General features: G+C 37.3%; 1 protein-coding gene across 3 annotated transcripts in view; it reads right to left on the bottom strand.

The window, feature by feature from the left end:
* Nucleotides 1-8447: 8447 nt before the first annotated feature.
* The window catches only part of LOC128244642 (nucleolar protein 9-like), a 111283-nt gene continuing 107668 nt past the window's right edge, over nucleotides 8448-12062 (bottom strand). For all 3 annotated transcript variants that reach the window (XR_008262960.1, XM_052962661.1, XM_052962663.1), the window contains one exon: nucleotides 8448-9473. Coding sequence is in view for 1 of the 3 variants with exons in the window: in XM_052962661.1 (XP_052818621.1) it covers nucleotides 9406-9473 (68 nt within the window). In the remaining 2 variants the exon portion in view is untranslated. The remainder of the gene's footprint in view (nucleotides 9474-12062) is intronic.

Genomic DNA, 12062 nt, shown 5'->3' on the forward strand with positions numbered 1-12062 from the left:
AATTAATTAAAATAAATGAGTTCAGATTAGATTTCACTTTTCGAAATTTGGATTTCACCTCGATTTCCGATCTATTTTCGAAAAATTGCTCTTTCTTCTTCATTTATTGACCAATTTCAATAAAATTTGAAATATTAACCCTTTATGAGGCACTTTCTATTAAGTATACAAAAAAATAACAAGAGGGCCATGATGGCCCTAAATCGCTCACCTGAGTAAAAGAGTTTAACCTTTGTTATTAATATAGCTTGTTTCTCAAAGAATATTGAACAAGAGCTGTCAAAGTATGTGACAAATGCCCGCCAATGTGACATTGATCTATAAACAAGTACATAAAAAGTTGATCTTGCCTTTATGTGTCAAATACATATTGCAAGTTATATTAAATTGCCTCTGAGCATAGAAAAAAAAACAATCAAACTAAATGACAGCCAACACTCTTTATGTCCTCATATTCAGCATTCCATTGTGAATAAACACTTAGTGTATCTTTCACCTTAGAGGTAGGGACATGGGTCTTGCACACGACACGTTGTCTTAGTATGTCGAAAACATATGGCAAGTCATTTTAAAATCTGTCCATATAAGAGTAAGTCACAGCGCGGACACGACAGCCTATATTTTCCTTCAGGTTGCCATGGCAACCAGAGTTCTGCATGGAATTAATTTTTTTGAACAATTTTGAAAAAGCACCAACCAAGGATCATTCCTATGAAGTTTCATCAAAATTGTCCAAGCGGTTTAGGAGAAGAAGATGATTGTAACCAATTGTTGACACTTTTCCTCTAGGTTGCCATGTCAACCAGAGTTCTACATGGAATTAATTTCTTTGAACAATTTTGAAAAAGCACCAACCAAGGATCATTCCTATGAAGTTTCATCAAAATTGTCAAAGCGGTTTAGGAGAAGAAGATGATTATAACCAATTGTTGACATTTTCCTTTAGGTTGCCATGGCAACCGGGCCAAACAAAATTATGTGAACAAATTTAAGAGAGGTCCATGCAAGGACACTTCAAACCAAATTTGCTGAAGATCTATCAAGGGGTTCATGCGAAGAAAATGTTAAGTTTTTTTTACTAATTTTAGCTCTGGTAGCCCTTAAAAGGGGCCAACAAAATTATTTGAAAAGACCTGACAGAGGCCCATGCTAGGATGCTTCAGACTTGAAGATCCATCAAGCAGTTAATAAGATCAAGTTGTTTAAAGGTTTTTCTATTTTTTGCTCTGGTGACCCCTAAAAGGGGCCAAACAAAACCATTTGAACAAAGTTGAGAGAGGACCATGTAAGGATGCTACATATCAAGTATGGAGTCATTCTGACCTTTACTTTCAGAGGAAAAGATGTTTAAGTGACAAGACAATGTAAAAACAAATGACCCCTGAGCAAGGCCAATTTGACCCCGGGACAATAATTTGAATACCTTTGGTGTAGATCCACTAGGTAACACTATATACCAAATATGAAAGCTCTAGGTCTTAAATTTTGGAGAAGAGGATTTTTAAAGTTTTATTATATAAGACTATATAAAAATATTGAAAACCTAAGCCTATGAACACGGGGCGTGGCCAATTTTGACCCCAGGGCTAAAGTTTGAACAATCTTAATAGTGGTCCGATAAACAATGCTTCATACCAAATATTTAAGGCCTTCGCCTTTTGGTTTCGGAGAAGAAGATTTTATAAGTTTTCATCATATACATATATAAGGAAACCCATGACCGCCCGGGTGGGGCCATTTTTTGACCCCAGGGCCAAAGATTGAACAATATTGGTACAAGTCAACTAGATGATATATCATGCCAAATATCTAAGCTCTTGTCACTACTTGATTTTACGTGTGTATCTATATATGTATATTTGTTATTAATTGTTGTATGTGGCCCATATTGAAAATTGGTATGTGTACTAAATATGTTATCCAGTTTAAATTAAGACGTTACTTGTCTTTCTGAGTTCGGAGAAGATTTTTTAAGTTTTCACTATAACACATATAGAGAAAACCCATCAGCCCCGGGGTGTGGCCAATTTTGACCCCAGGGCCATAATTTGAACAAACTTTGTAGAGGTCCACTAGACGATGAATCATGCCAAATATCTAAGCTCTAGTCCAAGTAAGTTCAGAGGAGAAGATTTTTGAAGTTTTAACTATAAACATATAGAGAATACCCTAACCCCCCTGGGCGGGGCCAATTTTGACCCCAAGGCCATAATTTGAACAATCTTTGTAGAGGTCCACTAGACGATGAATCAAGCCAAATATCTAAGCTCGAAGCAACGTAAGTTCAGAAGAGATTTTTGATTTTTTTTAATATAAACATATAGAGAAAACCCATGACCACCCAGGGGCGGGGCCAATTTTGACCACAGGGCCATAATTTGAACAATCTTTGTAGAGGTCCACTAGACGATGAATCATGCCAAATATCTAAGCTCTAGTCCAAGTAAGTTAAGAGGAGAAGATTTTTGAAGTTTTAACTATAAACATATCAAGTATACCCATGACCCCCCGGGGCGGGGCCAATTTTGACCCCAAGGCCATAATTTGAACAATCTTTGTAGAGGTCCACTTGACGATGAATCATGCCAAATATCTAAGCTCTAGTCCAAGTAAGTTCAAAGGAGAAGATTTTTGAAGTTTTAACTATAAACATATAGAGAATACCCATGACTCCCCGGGGCGGGGCCAATTTTGACCCCAAGGGCATAATTTGAACAATCTTTGTAGAGGTCCACTAGACGATGAATCATGCCAAATATCTAAGCTCTAGTCCAAGTAAGTTAAGAGGAGAAGATTTTTGAAGTTTTAACTATAAACATATCAAGTATACCCAAGACCCCCCGGGGCGGGGCCAATTTTGACCCCAAGGCCATAATTTGAACAGTCTTTGTAGAGGTCCACTAGACGATGAATCATGCCAAATATCTAAGCTCTAGTTCAAGTAAGTTCAAAGGAGAAGATTTTTGAAGTTTTCACTACAAACATATAGAGAAAACCCATGACCCCCCCAGGGCGGAGCCAATTTTGACCCCAAGGCCATAATTTGAACAATCTTTGTAAAGGTCAACTAGACGATGAATCATGCCAAATATCTAAGCTCTAGTCCAAGTAAGTTCAGAGGAGAAGATTTTTGAAGTTTTAACTATAAACATATAGAGCATACCCATGACCCCCCCGGGGCGGGGCCAATTTTGAGCCCAGGGCCATAATTTGAACAAACTTTGTAGAGGTCCACTAGACGATGAATCATTACAAATATCTAAGCTCTAGGCCAAGTAAGTTCAGAGGAGAAGATTTTTTAAGTTTTCACTATAAACATATAGAGAAAACCCATGACCCCCCGGGGCGGGGCCAATTTTGACCCAAGGGCCATAATTTGAACAATCTTGGTAGAGGACCATTTGGTGATCCTACCTACCATATATCAACGGCCTAAGCCTTGTGGTTAGGGAGAAGATTATTAAAGTTTTTCCTTTTGGTTGCCATAGCAACCAGAGTTCTGCATGGAATTGAATTCTTTGATCAACTTTGATAGAAGACCACTCAAGGAACATCCCTATGAAGTTTTATTAATATTGGCCCAGCGGTTAAGGAGGAGATGTCTTTTAAGTAAATTGTTGACGGACGACGCACTACCCACGACGCACGACGGACGCCGGACAAAAGGCGATCACAAAAGCTCACCTTGTCACAAAGTGACAGGTGAGCTAAAAATCAATTATGGATATAATCAGTGTCGTACGCGTACGCTGAGTCGTCTGGTAACACGCTGGGTTTAAGAGAAGGCATCTCGGAATCGTCGTCGGAGTTCTCTCTTCCACTGGCATCTGCAACGAAATATCATTTTTGCTGCATTTCTTATTAGATTAGATTTCTATATTATTCACCATTTATTCCTATATATAAAAATCTATGTATTTTATTTTGGTTCTTTCGCTAAATATTTAACTCACCGTCCGTTCTAGCGTCGGCATGTCGGCATCTTCAACTGTAGTGGATAGCTGCAGACACGGACGGCACACAAACGTCAACCCCGCCTCATTCTTTGTTGCCTCCCGAAACGTAGCAAGGGAAATTCCTGAATAAAACATGTTTGTGAATTGAAAACACGAGATTAAAATACATTATCAAAATTTCTATTTTCTAAAACATGTTGTTTCGTGTATTACTTACCACTTATCTCCAAGTTGACCATATACCTTACAGTCAAATATTAACACCTTTACTGAAATGTGTGAAATGCGTGTCCATGGACCCTATGGCATACATGTCACAGGGACTTAAAATAAACACCCAATAAACAATCCCAAAAACAGGACTTCGTAATATTTCTCTACATTATACCTGCGTCTTTTCATGATATATCTACATTGAAGTGAATAGTGATTTTTTACATGGTTCAAAAATACATTGGGCAACGCAATATACCTGTTCAGTTATACATATATTGGCAATTTATAAACGACGTATACTGTTAAAGCTTTTATATTAAGCCTTTTACTGCAATATTCTTACCTCCAATATACAAGTACTTAGCTTACTTAAAAAATAAAATTGAACGCAATATACCTGTTCAGCTATACATATATTGGCAATTTATAAATGACGTATACCGTTAAAGCTTTTATATCAAGTTTTTTACTGCAATATTCTTACTTCCAATATACAACTACTTAGCTTACTTAAAAAATAAAATCCTCATCAATTGTCCATCCGGTTTTACAATATGTATTATCTCAAAGTCTTACCTGTTCCGCAAATGCGGTGTTGCCAGCAATGGCAGGAATCACATTCCACAGCATGCTGTCGCGGCCTTACTTCCTTAGAACACAACAATCACGGAAAACTCATTACCAAAGACATATGTTGGACTAATAAAAACATCTGGAACATAGTTCTTTAATTTATACATTTGAACTCTATTTACTCTATTTTGAGTATATTATTAAAGATCTCACACATACATAGAATGAATACGGTATATCTGTTTCACACTTCTTCTGCCTAACACTACTATTTTTACCGTGAAATATTAAAGACACACCGCAACTGATAATGTGAAACGAGAATTATCACCTCATTAAAGACAAATATCAAAGTACAACACCCTCAAACACAATACAGGTGTTTCCTTTGATTTAAAAGTAGGCCTTTCTGGACCAGGCCTTTCTAGACCGGGCCTTTCTAGTACGGGGCCTTTTTGACCCGACTCCGGATTTCCAATCTATTTTCGAAAACAAATGAAAAATTGCTCCAACTTCTTCATTTTTTGACCAATTTCAATAAAATTTGAAATATAAACCCTTCATGAGACACTTTCCAATATGTAAACAAAAGATAATAATTATTAATTTAAATAAATGAGTTCTGAGTGGATTTCACGTTTTGAAATCACTGGATTCCTGTATCACCCTGTACCCCTGATATGTGGGTAACAATTTTTTTTATAAAAAAGCTTAAATACTACAAAAAATCATTTAAAAAGCATTATAATGTAATTATGTATGTATTTATTAAATGTGTGTGTGTATTTTACAATTGTGTAATGTGAAGATGAACTGTTTATGTATACCGAGGTCTCAGTTGTGACGGTCCCTGCATTAAGCATTTACTGGTCCAAAAACGGGATCAAGTCATGTTTGTCATGGCTTTTCTGAAAATAAGTCCTCGGTCCCAGCAAATATAACTGCCCAGAAATGTGAAAAATGCCCCCGAAAGGCCTTATTGGACAGATAGCCATAAGTATTTGGGCTGATACATTCAGATGGACTAGAGTATAGTTATCATGACAACCATTCCTGGCAGTTCGTAAAGTTGGAGTGGATGTAAACTCAAGTCTGTTGTACTTATGAGATTGTTGGGCACTATTGAAGATGTACCTTTGACCCACTGGTCTTGAAATTAATGGGCTTCATCTACTGGTCATGACCAACCTATCTACCAAATTTAAAATCACCGGGCCCTAGTGTTATTGAGTTATTGATCAGAAATGGAATGTCACTATGACCGTGACCTTTAACATAGTATAAATCAAAAGGGTTTATCTTCTGGTCATACCCAAACTGCCTTTGTAACCAAGGTTTAAGAATCTGGGCTCCAGTAATCTTCAGTTATTGATCAGAAACAGATTTTCAGCTAAAGGTCTGAAAGACCTTGACCTTTGACCTCAATATCAATAGGGTTCATCTCTTGTGATAACCAACCTGCCTGCTAAGTTAAAAAAGTCCCTGGGCCTAGCATTAGCAAGGGAGGGATGGATGATCCGACAGTCCAATTTCTATATGCAGATTTAAAAAATGATGTGTTAAAAATTGGTCGAGTGTACATTAAGTGGTTATCGCAATGATAGTAACATGTACACACAACTGTAATGTGAGATGATGGCGCCAAGGCGAGAAGAATAGCTCTCCTAAGTCGAGCTTAAATCAAATAATACTATTAATCAAGTCAAGCCAATCAAGAGGCAAAATTAAACAAATATAACAGGCAGAGTTATGGGCCTTGCTATACATTTATGTATTGTTCATTTGAATACCAGTATCCTAACTTAGCCAATCTACCCTGGTAGCTAATGGGGCTAGAGACTTCGAGATTTCTGATGCCCGATCCCGATTTCATAGCCCAACAGTTTACAGAAAAACATGGGACAAATTTGTGAGTGCTTTATTTGGTCTGACAAAATGATGTGCATAATCGCCCTATGGCCCTCTATCCACATACCAAGTGGTATGATTTCACAAGGTTTTTTATCTTTCTGCCTGGTAGGTTTTGAAAATTGAACCTGAACATAGAATCAATTTGGTATCTGGGTCTTGGGTCCACCACACAGCCTCATCATGGCAAACGTACAATCTATTGTATGCTGCTTTATTATGTAATATAATACTCAAATGGATGACCAAATCACAGGCCATACAATTTCTATATGGTAATTTTGATGACTTACCCATAAGGCAGCCAAAGATTTAACCATTTAAACTAGAGCTATCAATGAAGGTGATTAATACCCCCGAACGCCGCCTCTCATTATGATTTATCATTGTATGAAGTTTTATGAAATTCCATCTAGTAGTTTTCAAGTTACTGTACGGACAAAAGTTTTACAAAAAAAACACAGAAAAAGGCAATAACTTTGTAATTTGCTAAAATAGTGTAATGATTCATGTACACTGAACTCCTTCTCATTGTGCTGTACCATTGTATAAAGTTTTATTACATTCTATCCGGTAGTTTTCAGGTTATGTTCAGGACAAGAGAAAAGTAACAAAGGGCAATAACTCTGTAATTAGCTGAAATAGAATTGCGGTTCCTGTACACTACACTCCCTCTCATTATGATCAATCACTGTATGAAGTTTTATTAAATTCCATCCAATAGTTTTTAAGTTATGCTCCGGACAAGAAAAAGTAACAAAGGACAGTAACTCTGTAATTGGCTGAAATAGAATTGCAGTTCCTGTACACTGCACTTTCTCTCATTATGATCTATCACTGTATGAAGTTTTATTAAATTCCATCCAATAGTTTACAAGTCATGCTCCGGACAAGAAAAGTAACAAAGGTCAGTTACTCTGTAATTAGCTAAAATAGAATTGCGGTTCCTGTACACTGCACTCCCTCTCATTATGATCAATCACTGTATGAAGTTTTATTACATTCCATCCAATAGTTTTCAAGTCATGCTCCGGACAAGACAAAGTAACAAAGGGCAGTAACTCTGTAATTGGCTGAAATAGAATTGCAGTTCCTGTACACTGCACTTCCTCTCATTATGATCTATCACTGTATGAAGTTTTATTAAATTCCATCCAATAGTTTACAAGTTATGCTCCGGACAAGAAAAAGTAACAAAGGGCAGTAACTCTGTAATTAGCTTAAATAGAATTGCAGTTCCTGTACACTGCACTCCCTCTCATTATCTCTGGAAAAGAAAAAGTAACAAAGGGCACTGCACTTCCTCTCATTGTGCTTTACCATTGTATTAAGTTTTAATAAATTCCATCTAGTAGTTTGCAAGTTAATGTCTGCAAAAATATTTGACAGCAAAAAAACAACAAAGGGCAATAATTTAGTGATTAGCTAAAGTAGAGTTATGGTTCTTGAACATTGCACTTCCTCTCATTGTGCTTTACCATTGTATGAAGTTCCAATGAATTCCATCCAGTACTTTTCAAGTTATACTCTGGACAAAGGTAACAAAGGGCAATAACTCAGTAATAAGCAAGAATAGAGTTATGGTTATTGTACACTGCACTTCCTCTCATTATGCTCTATCATTGTATGAAATTTAATCCATTTCCATCCAGTAGTTTTTAAGTTATGCTCCGGACAAGGTAAATTGCAACGGACCAACCGACCGACCATCCGACCGACCAACCACAGGGTGATTCCAATATAGCCCCCTTCAAACTTCGTTTGTCAGGTGTATAACTAGTAAAGAATATAGGAATTCATTAAACTTTATTTTCTCATAATTATAATAACAAATATCTGTTAACTAGAACTCTGCCAGTCGGATGTGTCGCCTGACGAATTATTTACTGTTGACATTATAGCTGTTAGATTGGCATTTTATTCATTCATAGACAATGATGTTGCCATTTAACTTTCAAGTGTAGGTGGCATTTGAACTGAAGGTAACAACGTTAAGCCAGGGGCAAGCAATTGGTTATATAAGCAAAAATGAGCACAATAAATACTGAAGTCAATGACATTGAGAAATAATTTGAAGATAATGGATTAATATGTTTTCAGGTGTGAAATGAGCATCTCTGTCTTGCTTCTGTCTAAACTGCTATCCAGACCAGTTTATGATGGCTGAAGTAAGACTCCAGTTCACCAACAGACAAAATTTAAGCTTGAAAATTAACAAAGGGCAATAACTCTAAACATATAGATGCAAGAGTTACGGTTTTTGTGCACTGCACTTTCCCTCAATCAGATATACCTACGGAATAAGTTTCAAGTTGATACCTCCTATAATTTACGAGATATGCCACGGACAAAACCTAAGCAAGAAAATTAACAAAGGGCAATAACTCTAAAAATATGGCAGCAAGAGTAACGGTTCTTGTGCACTGCACTTGCCCTCAATGAGATCTATCTAGCTATGAAGTTTCAAGTTGATACCTCTTATATTCTTCAAGATATGCTCCGGACAAAACTTTAAGCATAAAAATTAACGAAGGGCAATAACTTTAAAACTAAGAAAGCAAGAGTTACTGTTATTGTGCACTGCACTTGCCCTCCATGAGATCTATCTACATATGAAGTTTCAAGTTGATAACTCTTATATTCTACAAGATATGCCCCAGACAAAACTTTAAGCATGAATAATGAAGCCGCCACCAACGCTGCCGCCGACGAAAGTAACCCCTATATGTCGTCTTTTCAGGCGACACAAAAACTATGATGCAACAGTTATTGGCTTCATTTTTTTCTTCATTTTCTTCTTTTTCTTTGAAACTGGTGCCCCTGAAAAGGATATATATATATATATATATATATATATACTAGTACTATAATTGTAACTAGAAAATACAAACAAGAGGACCATAATGGCCCTAAATCGCTCACCTGAATAAAAGCGTTTAACCTTTGTAATCAATATAGCTTGATATTTGTTCTCAAAGCTGTACATATGATCCAAATTTCAAAACAGTAGCTTCAAAAACTAGAGCTGTCACAGGAGTGACGGTATCCCCAAATGCCGCCTGGACACAGGAATGGCAAACCATTCCTTTGAAAAGAGGCCATAACTCCAAGGTTACTGCATCTTCTTTTATCATGCATGTATTGCTTTATTTAAATCTGTTGAGTAATTTAGAAGTTACACTGCTGACAAGAAAAACTAGCCTTTCATGAGTTATCGTCTGGAAACCGTTTTTCTATTTTTAGTAACAGTGAAATTGACCTTGGCCCCACCAGCCCCAATATCGAACTTGACCTGTATCTTCTGATGTTACACCTGTGTACCAAAAATTGTTCAAATCTGTCAAGCCTTTCATGAGTTATTGTCCGGAAACCGTTTTTCTATTTTTAGTAACAGTGACCTTGACCTTGGCCCCACCAGCCCCAATATCGAACTTGACCTGTATCTTCTGATGTTACACCTGTGTACCAAAAAATTTTCAAATCTGTCTAACCTTTCATGAGTTATCATCTGAAAACCATGAAAACTGACAGACCGACTGACCGACCGACCGACCGACCGACTGACAAGCTCACTCCTATATACCCCCTCAAACTTCGTTTGTGGGGGTATAATAAGATGTCAAAAAAGTACAATAAAGGTAATGCACAGCACTGATATTTGTTTTCCAAACTGAACACATGGTCAAAATATTATTGCTGCACCTTTAAACAAGAGGCCCAAAAGGGCCTATGCTCTACTGGGCATGGCAACAAATATATAGTTCACTTTTAGTGTTTGGGTTAGCTGAAAACGCTGCACGTTCAACATCTGAGGACAGGAAGTGTTGTAAGCAGATTAGTTGCATGAACTATTTTAATATGTGCCAAGTAAAGGTAATCTGAGGGTAAAAAATATTTGCTTTCAAAACTGTACCCATCGTCAAAATTTCATTTCTGTAGCTTTAAAAATAAAAAGTCGGTCAAAGTCAAGGTCATCCGAAGACAACATTAATGCTTGTTTGCAAAACTGTTCACATGGTCAAAATTTCATTACTGTAGCTTTAAAAATGAATAAGTAAGTCAAAAGGGGTGAGGCCACCTTTTGCCCAAGGGGCATTATTTCAAATGTTTTCAATTGCATCATATGATGCTCCACAACAAGTCTCTAAGAAAATAGTGACACCCAGGGCAGGGACAGTTTTGACCCAAGGGGCATAAACAACCATGGTAGTGGACCATTAAATAAAGCCTTGATCAAAATAGCAAGGATTTGCATAGTGGTTCCAGACGGAAAGGTTTTTAACATTTCCCCCATTTAAGCGTGGGGGGGGGGGTTTCCGTCCCTTACAAAGAAAAGGGAATTCTTCCCTGGGCCTCCGCCAACGTCGCCGAGGTCGTTTGCATTTGCTGCACTGGTCCCTTGCAGAACAATCTCCGTGGTGGTGGTGGTGGGGGGGGGGGGGTAGTAATGACCCCAGGGGCATAATTTGAACAAACCTTCACAAGCAATTGTGACTTTACATGTAAACTTGGCTAAAAATAGACTTCGCTCATGTAGACTTGGCTTAAAATAGACTTAGCTTAAAATAGCATTTTTTATACTTTCAAGACCCATAATCCAGGCATGCATGGGCGGATCTGGCTGGTTTTCAAAAGGAACCAAGTTCTAATGGATATCTAAATACTGTACAAGTTTCATCGAGATACAATCAAAACTGAAGAATGTATCATGTTCACAAGCAATTGTTTACAGACAAACTGATTTTTTAATACTTTCAAAGCCCATAATCTAGGCATGCATGGGCAGATCTGGCTGGTTTTCAAAAGGAACCGAGCTCTAATGGATATCTAAATATTGTACAAGTTTCATCGAGATACAATCAAAACTGAAGACTGTATTGTGTTCACAAGCTAGTGTTTACACAATAGCATTTTTTTATACTATCAAGGCCCATAATCTAGGCATGCATGGGCGGAGCTGGCTGGTTTTCGAAAGGAACCGAGCTCTAATGGATATCTAAATACTGTACAAGTTTCATCGAGATACAATCAAAACTGAAGACTGTATCATGTTCACAACCAATTGTTTACGCAATAACATTTTTTTATACTATCAAGGGCCATAATCTAGGCATGCATGGGCGGAGCTGGCTGGTTTTCGAAAGGAACCAAGCTCTAATGGATATTTAGATACTGTACAAGTTTCATCGAGATACAATCAAAACTGAAGACTGTATCGTGTTCACAAGCAATTGTTTACAGACCCACGAACGCACGGATGCACATACTACGTACACATTACCATCGCATAAGCTCTTCTGGCCTTTGGCCAGTAGAGCTAAAAAACAGGAAGTGGGTAAAAGTCACAGTCAAGGTCATCCGAAGACAATATTGATATTTGTTTTCAAAACTTTACACAAGATCATAATT

Source organism: Mya arenaria, chromosome 8, assembly GCF_026914265.1.
Source record: "Mya arenaria isolate MELC-2E11 chromosome 8, ASM2691426v1".
Lineage (NCBI taxonomy): Eukaryota > Metazoa > Mollusca > Bivalvia > Myida > Myidae > Mya > Mya arenaria.